At 46.1% G+C, this 20,957-nt stretch overlaps 1 protein-coding gene across 1 annotated transcript in view; it reads right to left on the reverse strand.

The window, feature by feature from the left end:
- FBN1 (fibrillin 1) overlaps window positions 1–16,741 on the reverse strand; it is a 216,013-nt gene extending 199,272 nt beyond the window's left edge. Inside the window, 3 exon segments of the mRNA XM_053366046.1 lie at window positions 15,805–16,137; window positions 16,139–16,200; window positions 16,554–16,741. Coding sequence (XP_053222021.1) covers window positions 15,805–16,137; window positions 16,139–16,200; window positions 16,554–16,646 — 488 coding nt within the window. The 5' untranslated portion in view covers window positions 16,647–16,741.
- Window positions 16,742–20,957: the final 4,216 nt, after the last annotated feature.

Below are 20,957 nucleotides of genomic sequence, written 5' to 3' on the forward strand. Positions count from 1 at the left end.
TGGCAGTGTCGTTTTTGACACCCCTACTTCACTCTAAATTGCTCATCCCTGTGAATCTTGCAATAGGTTTAACCCCTCACCTCTCTGTTATTTGTTGAATTTATTGTGATATTGTTGAGCTATCATTCTGAAATGGAACAATTAAACACGTCTGATTAGACATGTCGCAAGATCTTGGTGATTTTATGCATTTCGACACCTGAAAGTATATAAGGAAACAAAATACCGCATTTTTCGCTCTATAGGACTCACCCGACCATAGGACGCACCTTGTTTTAGAGGGGGAGAAAAAGAAAAAGAAAATCTCCCCCTCTCTGCTCAGCGCCCCTTCAGCGAAGCAGCAGGAGAAACGGAGCCCCTTCCATTTCTCCTCCCGCTTGGCTGAAGGGGCGCTGCGCTGCTCTCCCTCTCTGCTGAAGCCAGGAGAGTCTTGCAGGGATAGCCACCTGAAGCCTTTGGAGCACAGCGGGACCTCACGCTGTGCTCCAAAGGTTTCAGGTTCCTTTTGCTGAAGCCAGGAGAGTCTTGCTCTCCCAGCTTCAGCAAAAGGAACCTGAAGCCTGGAGAGCGCAGCGTGACTTCCCGCTGCGCTCCAAGGGCTTCAGGCGGCTATCCCTGAAGCCTGAAGAGCGAGAGGGGTTGGTGCTTCGGAGGCTTCGCGTTGCTATCGCTGATGCCAAGGAGCCTGCATTCGCTCCATAGGAGGCACACACATTTCCCCTTAATTTTTGGAGGGGGGAAAGTGCGTCCTATAGAGCAAAAAATACAGTAATAGCAAGATGTTATGTCATTTGAAACAGTGTTCCCTAATCTTACGCTTTTGTGCAAGAGGCCCAGGGGGAGGGCTTTTTTCCTGCTATGAAAGTGAGCCGGAAAACATTTCAGATAAAATAAATAAAATATAAAGTTCAAATTGTGGACACTGATCTGCCTGTAACAGTATGACGAGACATTTCTGGTGTGCATTAATATTGTTCTACAAGTCATTAGTAAGGTCACTTTTGGAACCCTTTGCCTAGTTTCCATCAGTTGCGTTCCGTACAGATTAATTCAAATAAGCAATGACACAAGAAATGCAGAAAATACAAGCTGTTGAGAGAATTTCTAGCCTGTCCTATTGAAATACACACAGGTGTTGGGCAGGCCAGAACAACAGGATTCCAACAGCCTTGTTCATTTCAATGGATCTCAAAGTAGATTGCTTCTGTTAGCAGTGTTGATTCAGCTTTCTCCAGTTACACAGTGCAAGTGAATGGTGAGCCGGGGCCAATAATATAATGGTCCTTCTATTTGACAGTCAGAAGTAAATGGCCATCCCATAACCATTGCTGCCTGCCTCCTCCCTTGTCCTCACTCACCCCCTCTCTGTTCCTCTTGTGCCCTTAATCCCTCCTTATTTACCTTTTTGCTCCATTAATAACAAACAGGCCCAAGAAGTAACACTCAAGCCCTTGACTAAGAATATATTTATTTCAGCATCCTGCCTTAATTCAGCAGGAGGAGAGAGGGGGGAAAATAAGAAGCAGAACAGCTTTGCAGATGGACTGGGGATTCTGCAGCTGTGAGGCCTGGATAAAAGTCAGGAATTCAAAATGACATGCAGCAACGCCAAACACTTTACTGACCTCAGTTTCGATCACACTGAGAATGGCCAAATACGGTAACTGATCTTACTCAACACAGGGGGACCTCTGCAAAATATTACAGAAGCTTCCCAACATTGCTGGAACGGGAAGATTTCGTACAATCTGACAGAGGGGTGCCATTCTCACTTTAAGTGAGAAACAAACAGCACAATTCCTAGGGGCGAGTTCCTTTGTTACTCCATGCGCCAATACAACAATCAGTTCCATGTTTGACACTATGCCACTGTGAGAAGAAAATGCTGGACTAGATGTGTTTTTCATCTGATCTGACAGGGCTTTTCCGGGCAGCTTTTGATGACTAAATCTTGGACCATCCTAGGCTTACCATGCCATCTTCCGATAAGTGAAGAATTTCCTCATCAAGAGATTAAATAGAAGGTACCTCATTTTCACAGACAAAGGCTGGATCTAGACACATCAAAAAAGCGCTTCCAGAAAACCTCATAAGAGGGAAATCACGTTGGCGACAGGAAGGACTCCACAGCGCCATCTGGTGTCACACGCATATAAAATGAATTTTCTTTACTAACGTAGATGAATCCAGGGATCCTTATGATCTTTGCAAAACATATCCCTATATGAACCTGCCCCAGATGATAAGATCCTTGAGCGAGCACTTTCTCTTGGTTGCATCAACATCAGAAGCACAGTCGGTGGTGACACAAGGAAGAGCCTTTTTGGTGGCTGCTCCCATATTGTGGGATTCCCTCCCAAGAGAGGTTAGATTGGCTCCCTCTTTTCTACCCTTCTGCAGTCAAACTAAAACCATCCTGTTCAGACAGGCCTTTGGAAATCAAGGTGCAGACAATGCTGATCACTGACAACGCTACCAGGGCAAACGGTTTTAACTGGTGGTTCTAAACACGTTCTGATGTATTTTAACTATTGGTTTTAACTAGTTTGTGTTTATTAGTTTGTATTTTAGAATTACGCTTTTAAACCATAAAATCCCAGCTTGGGAGAAAGGTGGGAAACAAATACCGGTACATTAAATAAATAATAACAAAAACAATAAAGTGAGGGGTATAATCCTCTGCAGTGTTGGATGTGCATATTGGATGTGCACAGAAAGCAGCCTTATACCAGGAATCTTCCACATGCAAAACATGTGTTCTACCACTGAACTATGCCCCTCCATGCTCATCTTCCAAATCAGTTTCTACAGATTAAATGCACAGAAATTTTAAGCAAGCACATCACACTCACTAAGGTAAGTTATATGCAGTTGAGACTTTCCTTGAAGATTGGGCTTTAATTATAGATCAGGTATGGTGGGGGGAGAGCCCTTGGCCCCCGTGATGTTGTTAAAGTACGTCCTATCAGCCCCAAGAAGAATAGTCAATAGCCATGGATGGTGAAAGCTGTAGTTCAACAACATCTGGAGGGCCAAAGGTTACTCACATCCGTTACAGATGATTGGAAAGAAATAAGTGGATATATAGGGACATGCATTAGCAGAAAGGAACTTGTCATTCCACTACAGCTCCCCACCCATTCAAAATCAGATCCTGATTGTTGTGGAGACCCTCCAAAGATGATTTAGGGGGCCACAGGAGGAGGAGGAGGAGAAGAAATTAAAGTGTCACTGTGCCAGATGAACTCCACTGGTACTGCTTGGGTACAACCCATAGATTTACCGTATTTTTTGCTCTATAAGACTCACTTTTTCCCTCCTAAAAAGTAAGGGGAAATGTGTGTGCGTCTTATGGAGCAAATGCACGCTGCACAGCTATCCCAGAAGCCAGAATAGCAAGAGGGATTGCTGCTTTCACTGTGCAGCGATTCCTCTTGCTGTTCTGGCTTCTGAGATTCAGAATATTTTTTTCTTGTTTTCCTCCTCCAAAAACTAGGGGCGTCTTATGGTCTGGTGTGTCTTATAGAGCGAAAAATACGGTATTTTTTTTATACACACACAATAAATGCAACTATTGACTATTATATAACCACCAGTTAGACAATATCTCTGACAAATTTGTGACAGTTGAAGGATAAACATGCTTGTGTTGCTCTTCTCTCTCTCCTTTCTGTTTTCATTTGTCATTTATGTCCATTAATAATACCTGCTGACACTGAGAATAGGTTTAGTAAGAGTAAGCCACACTCAGTGGGATATATGTATTGGTAGACATAACATTCCCTCAAACACTTACAAGGAAGTAAGTCCCACTGAATGCAGTTGGATTACTTCCAGGTAAACATCCATAGGATTGTGCCACGTTTTTATTTTAATGGGCTGTGTTCCAAGCTCCTGAAGGAATCACCTCCCCTACCATTTAGCTATGCATACGCGCTCTCTCTCTATATATATATATTTCTAGTGATCCCAGATAGCTATAAAGCATAGAGCTTTTATTGGCTTTGATGTTGAAGCAGATGACCAAACTCTGTAGCTCCGCTACACGAAATAGACATAATAGTGGCCAGATTTAGCTTGACAGAACTCTGCTTCCTAGCTGCACCCACAAAGATGCTCAAAGTGAGATGTATGCAACACAAACAAGCAGCAAGTCACAATTTGTACTAAGTGAACACGAGGGTTAAAAGAAACATGTTGCTGAAGGGCCTGCTGCCAAGGACAGAACAAAAAGATCCTGATTCATAAATAGTGGTTTTGAATGTTGCTCAATGGCAGCAATCGTAAAATCGAGGCAGGCTAGAAAGGCAGTATTGCAAAAATCAAAACTGTATTGTATTGCACTAAGCCTCACTGGAGAAAATAAGACATAGCCATCCTTCTTGGTCTGCTAGTGCAAGAGCCCTTGCGCTAAGGGATGTCAGAGTTTAAAGGTTGAACAACAAAGGAATCAAATGCCACCTGCACTAGCGGAAGCGTGTTGTGAAACATCTGTAAATGTACTTGTTTTCCCTTGTGCAGCAACATTCTGCCAGCACAACCAGTACCACTACCTGACTTTACCTCAAGAGCGTTGGATGAAGGTACGTTTTTTGTTGAAATTGCTTTTAGGTGTTTTTGATTTGTATGTTTGGCTCTGTTTTAGAATGCTTTTGCTTTGTTTTCATTTTTAAATTGTAGACCGTTTGCCACCTGGGCTCCTTTGGGAAGGAAAGGCAGGATATACATTCAATAAATAAATAAAATTTAACTTGGCACTACATGAGATGCAACCCAATGGTCCCAGGACATGGGCTTGAAGGAACATGATGCAATTACCCTGCAAAAGCTAAGTAACGGTATGTCTGGGTGTGGTCAGGACCGGAATGCGAGACAGTATGGAACCTTGCCCCTGAAGTATCACGAGGAATTTATCTAAAACAAGGAAAGGAAGTTTGAGCCTCCAGAAATGGAACAATGGAGAGAGCCTTCTCGGTGGCTGCTCCCAGACTTTGGAACTCCCTTCCTGAAAAAGCTAGACTGGCTCACTCTTTCCTGTCCTTGCACCGGCTACTGAAGACTGTTATATTTCGACAGGCATTTGGGTACTGGCTGTTTTTAAGTAGTGCTGTGCTGTTTTTACTATCTTTATTTATTTTCATTATTGTTTATATCATTATAGTTAAATATAATTTTACAGTTAAAAAGTAGTTAAACTATGACCTTTCATATGTTTTTAGCCTTCTGTATTTTACCTGTGTTGTTTTAATTTGTGTAAGCCACTTTAAGTCCCAATCTGGATATAAATCAATATAATAAAAATAAATACTTGACCTTGACCCCCAGGATCTCTGATCCTATATACAATTGCCTCAGTAAGACCCAGTCTACTACAAAATGCACATAATATAAAAACCCAGTTATCCAAACATTCTAGTTATCCAAACACAGTATGCACCCCTAGCAAATATGTGACTATTTGATTATCCATAAGGCAATTTCAAGGAGTCGACGTTTATTTCTTTTCTTTTTTTCTGCTGGATTTTTTGAGCTGATGTTCTCTTGAATTCTTGTTTTCCTTCTGCCTGCTGGAAGCACATGTCATAAAAGGCAGGCTACTTCCTAATAAGCTGCCCACTGACAACACGCAGAAGTCGCATTAGAAAGTGCACCTTTCTGGCATTCATCTGACTTCACATGTTGCTCCCAGTTTCAAAGGCATCCTGCCATCTAACTCTGCCTGGGTACATAGCATGGCACTGTCAGCAATGAAAACAGCCAGCCAGGTGTGCCAGCCAGAAGCTGAACGAAAAGAGCATTTGAGGTTTTTCCCGCCTAAACCAATATTTACCAGTATGGTAAGTCTGATTTTCTCAAGCAGGCTTTTAGTGGTAAATATTGGTTGGAAATGAAAAAACCCATAAGCCTTAATTATAAACTGGGATATTAGAGTTACCACTGAGATATTTGAGAGACTAGCCCTTAACAAATCAAGTGGGATTTGAACCACAGAAGGGAGAGGAGCTTGCATTTCAAATTGCATTTCTGGAGAGAAAAGTGGGATAACTATGAATTTTAGAATCGTAGTATGAATGATACTTTCTTAATTTGCATTTTTGATTAGCCTTAATTGCAAATCATAGGAAAGGTAAGAAGCTATGAAGGGGATTGAAGAAGAGCCTGTCACCACTGGATGAGACTCGCCTCTGACTTCAGAAATTTCACAACACACTCCAAGTCTTTTTGGCAGACATGGGGATAGTAAATTTGTGTAATTACTCACTCACTCACTCACTCACTCACTCACACACACACAATTCCTGAAATGCTGAATATGCCATCAAAATCCAGGCTTTATCTAGAGTTGGAGGCAGCTGAGGAAGACTTAAAAGCCCCTTCCTCCACAACCAGACTGGAAAAGTTACCGTATTTTTCGCTCTATAAGACGCACCAGAACATAAGACGCACCTAGTTTTTGGAGGAGGAAAACAAGAAAAAAAATATTCTGAATCTCAGAAGCCAGAACAGCAAGAGGGATTGCTGCGCAGCAAAAGCAGAGATCCCTCTTCCTGTTCTGGCTTCTGGGATAGCTGCGCAGCCTGCATTCGCCCCATAAGGCGCATACACATTTCCCCTTACTTTTTAGGAGGGAAAAAGTGAGTCTTATAGAGCAAAAAATACGGTAACAGGCTAGCACAAGAGGGACAGGTTAGTCTGTTCCTCCTCCTCCAGTCTGCTGATAGAAGGCAATTCTTTTAGTCCGAATGAAATAACATGACCTACAAGACTTTTAGAAGGCTAGTAAGAAATCCTCAAAGCAAGTAACATCTGTGGGCTCATTCACAAGCCAGGATTAGAGTGATGAACCAGAAAGATACACATTCAAATTCACAGCCATGAAGCGCACTGGCTGATCCTCACATGGTTGTTGTGAGGATAAAATGGAGAAGGGGAATGATGTACTTACTATGCCTTGAGCTCCATGGTGTAAAAATGGAATAGAAATAAAAACAGAGTCAGGAGTTCTCATTTTACTGCATCACATTTCATGATATCAGCCCACTTATTCCAAATATCCTGCAAGATAATTCAGTAGCAACTTCTGGATAATCATGGAGTTAAACTAAACATGAGGCCTTGTTTCAGTAGGCAATACATGGAAGGAAATATTGAAACAAAAAATAAATTTGGAATCTAGCCCATATGCTGCAAGAATCTTCCTTATCTAACCATGACTATGCACATTGGTGATGAAGAACCTGTGGCCCTTCAAATCTTGTTGGGACTACGGCTCCCATCAGCCCCTGCCAGCACGGCCAATAGTCATGGTAATGATTGGGAGATAAGTCCAGCAACAACCTGCCTCACGTGGACAAGAGGTTCAAACAACATCACCTCTACAGATTCTACAGTACACTTCTATGAAATACTGCAATCCAGTCAGCACTGCACATCATCAGGAAGCAACAAACCTGCTATTCTTGCCACAATTATATTAGGATAATCAATAATGAGAACAAGCTGAGATCTCCACAACGGTTCCAGGGTGATGTTGTTATACAGTGGTACCTCGGGTTACATACGCTTCAGGTTACATATGCTTCAGGTTACAGACTCTGCTAACCCAGAAATAGTACCTTGGGTTAAGAACTTTGCTTCAGGATGAGAACAGAAATTGTGCAGTGGCGGTGCGGCGGCAGCAGGAGGCCCCATTAGCTAAAATGGTGCTTCAGGTTAAGAACAGTTTCAGGTTAAGAACGGACCTCCGGAACAAATTAAGTACGTAACCAGAGGTACCTCTGTACTCACATATCTCCTCCCCATCTTCCTTTCACACATAGGTGCCAACCCCCTGGGGCCCTGGACACCCACAGAATTCCCCATGAAGGGGCTGGGCGAGCACCCACAAATTTTTGTGCAAGGGCCATGCATGCTGCATGGCACCCATGGCCCTGGGCACCCACGGCTGCAGGGCCAAGCTGGCACCCCTGCATACAAAGCTAAACCCTGTATCAGGGTGGTTTTTCAGCCCATACCATCTAGAAGACCCTGCTTCAAAGCAGGGCTTTAAATGCTGGGTCATGAAATCTCAACATTCAAATGAACACCAGTTCAGTAATTCTGCACTACACAAAGCAAGGTGATTTAAAAAACCTGACCAGATTTGACAAAGTTTTTTTAAAAAAAGCACAAACAACAATCATGAGATTTAAACTCTTTTATTCTTCTGAAATGTTTCAAGAAGCTCTTTCTGTTCATATGCTTGAGAGTCAAGTCAGAAAACTTTCTAAAAACAGATGGAGTCTACTCTCCCCCCCCCAATCCACCCGCTGCTCTTTCTATCCAAACTACAGTTACATGAAAACAAAAGTCTACCCGCATCTGCTAATGATTTATACTGTAATTCTTAGGTCTCGGAATATATTTGTACTTTGGAGAAGAATGGACTGGGGCGGGGGGGGGGGGAGTTGTATGCATTTTCTTGCAAAATCTGAGGAGGATACAAAGTCAAAACATTTTTTAAAGACCCACAGATTTCAGTGGGGAGGGGGGATTAAGCGCACTCTCAAAACTGCCCTCCCCACCGCCCTTTGAAAAGTGTAGGGCCTTAGATATGATGGGTTTGGCCAAATTGTACCCTGTGCTTTCTCATCTTGTTTTAACTTTGATTTATGCAACACATCCTCACTGTATCTGTAACTGCTAATATTGTTCATTCGTGATATTTCTCGCCGGTTTCAATATTGGATTATGGCAACGAGCTCTATGTGAGATTTCCCTTGTACTTGGTCGAGAAAGTGGCGTTTGAGCAGAATTCAGCAGCAGCGCAGTTGTTGACAGGAGTCAGGCACACCAAATCCTTGTTTACACGGGGTGCCAATTTGTTAGCAGGTCAAATTCAAAGTGTTAGAATTAGTATATAAAGCCCTTAACAGCTTGGGACCAGTTTACCTAAAGGATCACCGCACCCCATATTTGACCACTCAACCATTTTGGTTGGCAGAACTGCCATTTCTAAAAGCACCACATAATGTTCTCTCTACACTCATAAGGACCCAATATTTAGTGTAGCCAGCTTCTACATTCTGGATCTCTGCACACACACACACACCTGCCCAATGGTCAATAGCCAGGTGTATTCTCTGCATTCTTTCCAGCATCCAATAAAAACTTTTCCATTTGAGCAACCCTACTCAAGCCATAGGGACACGGGTGATGCTGTGGTCTAAACCACAGAGCCTTGGGCTTGCTGATCAGAAGGTCGGCAGTTCAAATCCCCGCAACAGGGTGAGTTCCCTTTGCTCGGTCCCTGCTCCTGCCCACCTAGCAGTTCGAAAGCACATCAAAGTGCAAGTAGATATATAGGTACCACTCCAGTGGGAAGGTAAATGGCATTTCCGTTCACTGCTCTGGTTCGCCAGAAGCGGCTTAGTCATGCTAGCCACATGACCTGGAAGCTGTCTGTGGACAAACACCGGCTCCCTCGGCCTATAGAGTGAGATGAGCCCCGCAACCCCAGAGTTGTGCACGACTGGAGCTAATGGTCAGGGGTACCTTTACCTTTTACTCAAGACATACAAAGGTTGATGTGGATTTTAATCTGTAGTTTTACCTTACAATGTGTACCTTTACTGGTTGATTTTATTCATTTTGCTTTTCCATTAACTTTTTTTTTAACGTTGATTAAACAGTTGCTTCTACTTTAAAAGACAGCTGAAGTAGAATAAAGCAATCCCAAAATATTATTAAATATAACTGGGCAGTCAGTTTCAACTAAAATCATTACAAATTACCTCCAGCTTTGTTCAGTCAGATAAGATAATCTCTAGTAAGTATTTAGGGCTTCTGTTAAGATTGTGGAAATTTTAATGATATCATCTAATACTGTTAAGTAGCTCCCGCCAAGGAGGTTACTAAGTTGAAATGTATTTCAAAGTTAGTATTCCAAGCCCAGTTAAAAAGTAGTAATGGCTATTTTAGCTTCATTAATTTGAACAGGTTTACTCAGAGTAGGATTAGCACTGAATACAGCTCAATGTCTAATCCAGAAAACACAGTCAGTTAACAATGGCTACGTTCTGCCTCACTGTCAGAGACATTATGCCCCTGAATACCTGTTGCTATAAACTGCAGGTGGGCAGTTGTGCTAGGAGGCTTCCCACAGGCCACTATGAGAAGAGGAGTAGATGGGCCATTGGTTCATTTTATGTTCTCAATTCTAACCTGCCAATGAATGTGCCCAAACACAGGCTCATCTTCTCTGGGAGGACTAACAACAGACAAGCCTTAAAAGGGGACAGGAGGTTACAATAGACCTGGGAGTCAAGCCTGTTGCTTGTCCTCAACATTATCTCTAGTGTCCACCTAGACCATGAAATAAAGAGGCACAGAGTGCCTCCTGACACTGATTCCATCAGGCCACTCAATCCCAGGATCTCCAGAGACAAGCAACCAGCAATGGCATGGCTTGGATAGCTCAGCTGGCTAGAGCGTGGTGCTGATAACACCAAGGTTGCAGGTTTGATCCCCATAAGAGACAGTTGCATATTCCTGCACTGCAGGGAGTAGGACTAGATGATACCAAGGGTCGCTTCCAACTCTATGGTCCTTTCTAAGGCAACTAGACCAAGGATATGGAATCTGCAACACTGCAGCCCACATCAGCCCTGGGTAGTCTGTCAAATGGTCAGGGATGAGGCGAGTTGTAGTCAGGCAACATCTGTTGGGCCACAGGGTTCACCATCCCTATCGTGTGTGTGTGTGTGTGTGTGTGTGTGTGTGTGTGTGTAATTTTCTGTTTTACAATTTAGAACATTCATTTAACCAACCTTAAAATATCAATGACTTCCCTTCTCCTTCCATGGTTCCTTTTGCATAACAAAAATCCCTGCATATTTTATATAAACCAAGCCATTCAGTATTCCATTATTACATCCATCAAAACTTATTTACACTGCTGAATTTATCTTAATGCTGCCAACATTTTCAAGCGTACACTATTTCCCCCCATATATTCAATAAACATTTTCCAGTCTTCTTTAAACGTATGTTCTTCTTGTTCTCTTATTCTATATATTAGATCCACAAGCTGTGCATATTCCATCAGTTTAAGTTGCCATTCTTCTTTAGTTGGGACCTCGCTCATTTTTCATTTTTGGGCTAACAAAACACAGGCCGCAGTAGTGGCATGCCATAAATAACCTTTTCTGAAACCTAGTAATTTCCATCTGAATTATCCCCAACAAAAAGGACTCTGGGTTTTTTGGGGGGTAAAGTGCTTTGCCATTCCTATGTTAAGCCTTCACCAGGACCATGTGCCAATAAGACTTGCTGCTGGAAGCCAAGAGAGCATCTCAGGCTAAGAAGATGTTGCTTCTTCAAGGAATGGAGTCAGAAAGAGATATGGCTGCCTCCCCTGTGCTGTTTTGTTACCTGCCCAGGTGAGGTCACGCCCACCTCTGGTCACATGCAGAGGAAGTCTGTCCCAGCCCAGGAGGAAACAGGAAGTTCTGACTGGCCGGTCCAGACACCCCCTTTTTATGTCCACTCTAGGAATGTTGTATTTGACTGCTCTGTGTTCCACATCCCACAATATGGAGCCCAGCATCCTAGGTTCAACACTCCAACAACTACGTCATACTTGTTCTATTTCCTTGCTTGATCAATGCAAGTATTCTTAAATTGATCTAAAAGAAACCCACAAAATAATAGAGGACATACACAAAGGAAAAGAAAAGGAGCAAAAAGAAGAGACAGGGAAACCTAAAATTACGTTGTAACTAACCTATTACCTATAATATCAAACCTATTACCTATAATCCTGTCAAGCTCCATTAAAATTAGTGTGCGAAAGGCAGATTTAAATTAATTCAGGCATCCCTGCAAAGCTTACTTCAACCAAGGACCATAGGATATTTAGCAACTGCCTCTTTGCAAAGTAAACAACTAAAGAATATAACCTTCCTGGCTTTGTTTCCTCTTGCTTAAAGGAGGCTTAAAGCATTTTTCACATTCACTTAAGGTGGCTTCCTCTTGCCAGAGTTTTGACAACTTTGGAGTCAAAAGGAATGGCACTGGGAAGGCAGCCCAGGGACTCATGTGAAACATCACATCATGGACATACCAAATATTAGCCTGTGCAGCCGTGTAACACTGCAAAACAGTTTGGTAAGGCAAAACCAAAAGATGAGCACAAAACACTGGAAGAATGCAATTCCTGCAGTCATCATAGGCTTATATACAGTGGATGCTTGGGTTGCTAATGAGATCCATGCGGGATGCACATTCTCAACACGCAGCATTCGCAACCCGCAGTGGCGCGTCTGCACATGCGCGGGTTGCGATTCTGTGCTTCTGCACATGCGCAAAGTGTGATTTAGAGCTTCTGCACATGCGCAACTGCTGAAACCCAGAAGTAACCCGTTCCGGTACTTTCAGGTTTCGGCGGGTCCGTAACCCGAAAAAATGCAACCTTAAAGCGTCTGTAACTCGAGGTATGACTGTACTATGAAAAGGAGTAAAATGAAACAGGAGTGGGGGAACCTGTGGCCCTTCAGATGTTGGACTTCCACCAGCTCCGCCCTTCACAGTCAATGCACAGGGATGATGAGAATTGCAATCCAGGGTCACAGGAGCCTGCATAACTCAGTTGGTTAGAGCATGATGCTGATAACGCCAAGGTTGCATGTTTGATCCCTCTATGGGACAGCTGCATATTCCTGCATTGCAGGGGGTTGGACTAGATCAGCCATGGCCAAACTTGGCCCTCCAACTGTTTTTGGGACTACAATTCCCATCATCCCTGACCACTGGTCCTGTTAGCTACGGATGATGGGAGTTGTAGTCCCAAAACAGCTGGAAGGCCAAGTTTGGCCATCACTGGACTAGATGATCCGTGGGGTCCCTTGCAACTCTACAGTTCTATGATTTCTACAGTTCCCCAGTCCTGTGCTAAACTGATCCCTAAAACATTTTTATAGGAGATCAGCAAAGGTGTTATCCAGAAGATAGCAAGCAACCTTCAGAAGGCAACGCTAATCGATTTCCATGCACTCTAACTTTGTATATGCTCGCACCACATCGCAGCCTCCCCAGCAACAGAAAAATCCAAAATTCACAATTCTGATCAAACTGGAAAGTCTTATGAGGTCACAAGGCTAGTCAAGACTGTATTATTTAGAAATTTTACATGAAACACACATTGAACATTCTCTCACACACACACACATACAGACATTCCTCCCCTCTTCAAAAAGCCATCTCTGCTTTGAGTTAGCTTGTCAAATTTGCAAAACAAACAAACAAACAATTAGCACCCACTGATGCTCTGCAAGATCTTACTTCCCTGTTCTGGCATTGCAAATAAAGCAAGTCAACCCCTTCCTCTCTTGCCTCCAAACACAGAACAATGAGGATGCACCCACCAACTGCCACCAATCTAGATGTTCCACATGCAAGCCACTTACAGCATGCATCCATTCATACATAAGTCACTCTGAGTTTAATGGGGCCTTATCCCAGTCCAGGCGAGTTTGCATAGGATTGCAACTGTACAGTTTAAGCAAGATAAACAAGAGGGCAAATTAACAGAATGAGATGCCAAAGCTGCTGGCAGAACAGTTAACTGTAGCTGACTCTAGCAAGTGAGCCCAGGCACATTCTGAAGGAGAAAGAAGGGATAAAAGAACACCCACCATGGTGGGGCACTGACACTCACCTGACCTCTGGGTTGGTTGCACCACTACAGCTTACCAGGAGGTAGAGGGGGAAGGAAGAGAGTGAGGTTGGCAGGTGCAAAAATACTGTGGAGCCACTCCTGGCACTCTTGCCAGTAGGTTTCCACAGCACCGAACTGCCCACTCCCTTGCCTGCTACCTCCCAGTATGCAGCAGGTCAGATGAGCAGCATCTGCAACTGAACACCCACCCTAGGATCAGTAGCTACCCCAATTTGGAGGAAGATTAATTCCCAATGCAAGGGCACAATCCACCTGGATGGAGGAAGGTTTGCACGAGGTCACTCATATGCAGCTGAGGTGCATATTAAAATGACTGCGGAACTGACAAGCTTAGAACTACTCAAAGGATACAACGTATCCCACACAACCAATACATCTGCACTTTGTGTCAAGCTGCCCTGCTCCTGTCCCATCTAGAAGCAGCGTTCGCACGTAATGCCAAGCTAAACCGTGGTTTAGAACGAAAGCATTGGCTTCCAGGGTGGCGACTACAGCCACTTTGCTCTTCCCCAGCTCTTTTAGCTCACTGCAGTTTGGCAGCTAAGCCAAAGCTGTAGTCCTTGTAGTTCTTGGCTTGTGGTTTAGGAGAGAGATTAACCACGATTCCAGGTTGAGGCAACATGCAAAGTTAAACTTGGCTAAGGTGCCATGCTGTGCTGAGATAAAAGGGCCAGGGAGGAGCAAAGTGGTCATAAGCCAGTAGTTTGGTCACAGAGTAGCTTGTTGGTAGGTGTGGAGGGAGTTACTTAGGCAAAACCATCTATCTGAGCTATCATGTCCCCAATTAAGCCAACAGAGCAATTTATAATATCACTGCACCAGTGCATTAAGCATTCACACATACATACCCTGCTCCGCCCTCAAATATATTTGCTGGCAAAGCAGGTATCTGAATTAGGCTGTGTATGTCCATAGGCTAGAGTGGGGAAATGAGTTAATGTTGTGGGGAGCTAAACTCCTGCTTTAAACCAAGAGTTCTCTACGGATTTCAAAAGCAAGGGAAGGTGGCATGACTTAACAACACACCAGGTGGGCCAGATACCAGTCAACCTCTCCCCACACTATCCACCCAAAAGGTGCACCAGGATCTGCTTTCTCCAGCAATCCCCCAACCTTCACAGTCCTTGTGAATAAAGCCCATTCCCTAATCAACACAGGAAACTCCATTATACCAAGTCAGACTATGTAGCCCAATATTTTTTGGCAATGGTCACCTCTCATGTTGCCAGCTACCTGATCCTTTTGAAGTGGACGTTCCAGGGGTTGAACATGGTTCCCTTCTGCCTGCAAAGCACGTCCCTGAGCTACAGTTCCTTAATTACTGGAACGTAGGGACAACTCTACAACACAACAGTGGGACAGAGAAAGCAAGAACCTGTACCTGCCCAGGGAACTTTAATCATTTTTTGCTAGGTTGTATTTCCAGGGTTCAGCTCAGGCAAACCAACAGAAACCTGTCACATCCATTGGGTTCATTCTAAGAAGGAAGTCCAACTTCCACCAGTTCTAGTTTGCATGGCCAATGGTCAAGAATGATGGGAGCTGTAGTACAGCAGTCACCCCTGCTCTAGCCTATGTCAGCTCATGTCAGAAAAAAATAGAAGAAGAAGAAGATGAAGAAGAAGAGGAGGAGGAGGAGGAGGAGGAGGAGGAATGCTGCCAAGCTCACTTTTGCATTCCATGGGAATCTGACCATCTAGCGCAGAGGAACTCTGCCAAAGGTCTTTCCCACCATGGCTAACATCCTTTGTGGTAAAGCTGCCTGGAATCGAACCCTTCTGGATGCAAAGCATGTGTTCTAATGCAAGGCAAGGAGTGAACCCGGAGCAGTCTTGGAACTCTGGCATCCTAGCAGAGGAGCCGCATGCAGAAGAAAGCCCCAGGTTCAAACCCAGTTTTAAGAAGATCGGTGAGCTGATGGTGGGGAAAGACCTCTGGAGAGTAGCTGCCAGCCAGAGCAGACGGTACCGGGCTAGGTTGGCAAACAGTCTGACCTGGATATCAGGCAACTCCTTCCCCCGTCCCCTTCCCCTCCCTCCCCGCGTACCGGCCGGGCACCCGTCCCGCGCGTCATTCCAGGCAATTACCCTTTGAGCGCATCGTGCCCCGCGGCGCCTCCCGCCTGCCCTCTCCTCTTGGACCGGCTGGCTCGGCTGTTGGTTTCCTTCGCGGCGGCGGCGGCGGCGACCACGTCCGTTTCCAAACTGCCTTCGGCAGCCCCTCCGCCCGGAGGGGAAGAGCAGGCGACCAGCAGCACAATAAATCCCAGCGTGAACCTCAAGAGCAGCAGCCCGGCCGGCCGCATCTTGCCGGTGGTGGTGGCGACGACGGCGACCGCTCCTCTCCTCGTCCTCCAAGCTTCCCACCCGCCCTCCTTGCACTCGGATCGCGCCCGCGCCGCTGCAAGGGGGCTCGCCCGCTGCCTGCCTGCCTCCTCCGCTCCCGGGGCAGCTCGGCTTCAGCAGAGACTCTCCACTGGCTAGCTTAGGAAAGAGGGAGAGAGGAGAAGGAACCGTTATTAGATGGGGGAAAGAAGCGGCAGCATCGCCCCGGCGCCACCGGCAACAGGCTCGCTCCCACAACCGCCACCCTTTCCTGGCTGTCCCTCTCTGGCCATGCTCCCCGGGGGAGCGCCGAGCCGGGCGCCCTTCTCCTCAGTTGAGCTCGCCTCGCCGGGGCACCAGAGCAGCTGCCCTCGGAGCCTCCCCGCGCCAAAAGTTCTCCTCAGGCAGCCAGCGTCTTCCAGGAGGCGCCTGTCACTTGTGGGACACCTCGGGGGAAGCCTCGAAGCTCCCCGCTTCCCACCCCCGTTTTATTTCAAAGAGGTTTGAAGGACCTGCGCCCACGGGAGAGCCTCCTGCTGAGGCTGCTGCTGCTGCCGGCCGAGGTGGTGCGAGGAGGGCTGCTCTGCCAGCCGTGGCCGCTGCATCCAGCACTGCTTGTGCTGCCTGCCGTCTCCTTCTTCCTTGCTTGCTCTCCTCCGTCTGCCTTCTCCTCCTTCGCCTCCTTCTCCTCCTCCTTTTCCCCTCCCCTCTTTTTTCCTCTCCTCTATTCCCTTCTCTCTCCCCCCCCCCCCACCTCTTCAAGTATCGTCTGCGCGGCGTCTTTACAGCCCCCCTCCCTCTTTCCTTTCTCGCGAGAGGGAAGTGGGGGGAAATTTAGCCAAAACAAAACCCGGTTGGAAAAAACACACAGGGAGAGAGAGAGAGACGCGAGTTCCCTCTTCGCGCGCACGACGCGTCTCCTCGCGTTCCTCTCGCCTCACAACTTTTTTTTGCTTCGGTTTCTTTTGCGCGCCTTTTAGCAGAACGCAGCGCAAACCAAAGCGGCGCGAGTGGGGGGGGGGGAGAGGGAGAAAGGGGAGGATGTTGGCGCAAGCGCCGCTCTCTCCCCCCCCCCCCGACCTCCGGCTTGGCACTGCCGCCTTGCGCTCCTTCAGGGCGGCGCGGGCAAGGACGGGCACCCAAGGGCTTGGCAAAGTCGTCTAGACGGCAGATTAACCTTTCCTGTGATCCCGAAAGGCTGACCCACGAAGCGAAGGACACCCTGGTGCCAAGAGCTTGTGCCCGCCTGACCGCAGGGAAGCCATGGCAGCAGGTTCTAACCCACACTCTTCACCTCCTCCACTGACGGGCTGAAGGAACCTGAAGGGTAGATAGTTGGCGATTCCTGGCTTATATAACGCCTCATCTGCACTATACATTTAAAGCAGTATCATCATGCCACTTTAACACAGCCAAGGCTTCCCCCACAAAGAATGCTGGGAAATGTAGTTCATTAGGCGTTAAAAAGGGAAAGGGACCCCTGACCATTAGGTCCAGTCGCGGACATCTCTGGGTTTGCGGCGCTCATCTTGCTTTACTGGCAGAGGGCATAGCTGTCAACCTTCCCTTTTTTTGCGGGAAATTCCCTTATTCCAGCGTCGTTTCCCACTGCTATCCTGGATTGTTAGATATCCCGTGGACTGTCCCTGGGACAGGTGAGGCTGCTGATCCCTTATTTTCGAGGCTGCTGATTCCTTATTTTCAAATCTGAAAGTTGACAGCTATGGCAGAGGGAGCCAACATTTGTGCACAGACAGTTTTTCCAGGTCATGTGGCCAGCATGACTAAGCCGCTTCTGGTAAACCAGAGCAGAGCACGGAAACACTGTTTACCTTCACGCCGGAGTGGTACCTATTTATCTATTTGCACTTTGACGTGCTTTCGAACTGCTAGGTTGGCAGGAGCAGGGACCGAGCAACGGGAGCTCACCCCGTCGCCAGGATTCGAACCGCCAACCTTCTGATGGGCAAGCCCTAGGCTCTGTGGTTTAGACCACAGTGCCACCCATGCTGAGAGGCGTTAGGACACTCCCATTCCCCAATTGACCCCTATTCCCCTATTGACCAATCTGCGGGAGGCAGTGGAAGACAGGAGTGCCTGGCGTGCTCTGGTCCATGGGGTCACAAAGAGTTGGACACGACTGAAGGACTAAACAACATTCCCCCCCCACAGCTACCATTCTCAGACTAGTTTAGCAGCCCACCCCTCTTTCCCCAAGGACTCTGGGAATTGTGGCTCTGTAAGGGGGACAAGGGTCTTCTCCTGACAGCTATCAGCACCTTTATCAAACTACAGCTCCCAGAATTCTTTGAGGGAGAGAAGCTGTGACTGTACAGTGTGGCACTATACTGCTTCAAATGCAGTGTCAGGACAGAGAACACAAGAGTTCATGTCTAGTTTAACCTATGGTTACCAGACGTCCCCTTTCTCAGGGACAGTCCCTGGATTTAGAAATCTGTCCCTGGACAAAATCCGTCCCCGGAATGTCCCCGGATTTCATTTAATGTCCCCGGATTTATATTTTAAGTGTTGTAGATTTATTAGTAGGGAATGAATGTTTCATGATTGGTTCAATGGCACAAGACACATCATATGGGGACTTCTGGCAAGGCAAAATGGCGGGTGCCATGGCAGCGAGCAGCTCCTGATGCCAGCCAGAGCCAGCTGTGCTGCCAGGCTGGCTCCAGGCTGCTGAGACTGTTGCTGCTGCAGCCACTGCCAAGGCGGAACCAGAGGTGCCTACTGCATCAACTTGGGGAACCGCTGACACACACACACCCCATGACCCAAATTGATCCGGGTGCAAGAGCGCCCAGCTCCCTGGCCGACTGCTCAGCAGCGCTCCAGGACCAGGAAAACCCTGGAGCTGACTCAGGGGGGAGAGGAGAAGGAGAAGGAAGAGAGAGAAAGAGGAAGGAGAAAAAAGAAGGGAGCCCTGACCTTGCCGCACTGCTGCCACCGCTGAGGAAGAGAGGTAGGAGAACACCGGGAGGGCAAGGACACGTGGCCGAGCTCAGGCCCGACCTAAGCCTACTTCACAGCAGCTAGCACTCCAAGAGAGCGGGCCAGGGTCCAGAGGAAGGAGGACAGAAGGAGACCACAGAAGAGAAGATATTACTTCTTAATATTACTTTTTAAATAACTTTTTAAACAACTTTTTTTTTCTCTCTTAAAAAAAAAAGTGTCCCTGGATTCTTTGAAAAAAATCTGGTACCCTTAGTTTAACCCAAATGATTAAAAGTCCTCTGTCACTTCTTTGGCAAAGTGCAAAAAGAGTAGACTTTTCAAAGGCAGCCTCTTTTAAACCCTGGCAAGTGATGGGCAGGATAGTTGTTCACTGCAACTATATTCTTTGTCTGTTTATTTGCATCCCACTTTTCCTCCAAAAATGATATAGCAATATAGCAAACGAACAATAAGTATAGCAATTGGGGGAGGGGGGAATCAAGACAATTAGAAATAGTATACATCTTGGATACATCCAGTATTCTCTATCTAGCAGTATAAGGGCTGTTATGCTAGCAGACTTGTGGATTTTAATGTTGCACAAAGAGCAATTCGATGCAACAATTGCACTAGTGGAGACTCATAGTGCAACAGATTGCAGACTCTACTGCACAGCAGAGTTGCCAGCAAGCTGCTTTTACACAGTGTTCCACCAGCGCAAAACATTTTGCCCACAAAACAAGCAAGTTGAGCTTACTGTTACACTGGATACAACACAATATCAACAGTGACCACCACCACAAAATCAACCCTTTCATCTCTCACCTTTCCGCCAAGGAGCTACGGGTGACATACATGGCTCCTTCTGTCCCCTCAACTGTATCTTTACAACAACCCTGTGAGGTAGATTGCGCCAAGTCACGACCAGTGACTCCAAGTCACCAAGCGAGCTTTAGGCATATGCCTTCATTCTTTAAGCCACTGTGTTTATTTATTTAAAAGGCAGACACTGCTTGGCTGTAAAAACAAAACAAAGCAAAGTGGTTTACAAGAAAATATAAAACAATAACATTATCAATAAGAAAAAATTAACAATAATTTAAATCTTTCAAAAGTTAAAAGGGGAATAGACTGAAAAAGAAATTAAAACTGACACCAGCTTTCCAAGCATCTGGCTTGTCTAAATAAAAATGTGCTGCAAAGGGTACAGGGAGCTTCGAAGTGTTGGTGCTGCCACACTAATAGATCAAGTTCTTACAGTGCTAGTTCTGCTGAACGAAAAGGGGTGAGGCGATCTCATAGGTAAACTGGTCCCTAGTTGCTAATGGATTTACCGTATTTGGCCACCTCAGGAGAAGAGAAGACTCCCTGGAAAAGACCCTGATGTTGGGAAAGATGGAGGGCACAAGGAGAAGGGGACGACAGAGGACGAGATGGTTGGACAGTGTTCTCGAAGCTACCAACATGAGTTTGACCAAACTGGGAGGCAGTGGAAGATAGGAGTGCCTGGCGTGCTCTGGTCCATGGGGTCACGAAGAGTCGGACATGACTAAATGACTAAACAACAACAACTAACAGTAACAACACCTTGAACCTGACGCAGTAGCAAATCGGCAGCCAGTACAGATCTTTGAGCACAGGGGTTACAGGGTGACAACGCTTCACCTGTCAGTAATTGTGCTGCAGCACTCTGCACTAACTGCAGCTTCCGGTTACTTAATGTTACTAAATGCGTCCCCCTGGAAAGACTGGAGAAAAGTGAAGGAGGGTCTCCCGGTCACCACCAGTGCCTTCCTAATGCCAGGCCAGGGGTCAGGGGTCAGCAAACTTTTTCAGCAGGGGGCTGGTCCACTGTCTCTCAGACCATGTGGAGGGCCCGACTATATTTTTTTTGGGGGGGGGGAATGAACGAATTCCTATGCCCCACAAATAACCCAGAGATGCATTTTAAATAAAAGTACCATTCTACT

This window comes from Podarcis raffonei, chromosome 14, assembly GCF_027172205.1.
Source record: "Podarcis raffonei isolate rPodRaf1 chromosome 14, rPodRaf1.pri, whole genome shotgun sequence".
NCBI classification, from domain to species: Eukaryota; Metazoa; Chordata; class Lepidosauria; order Squamata; family Lacertidae; genus Podarcis; species Podarcis raffonei.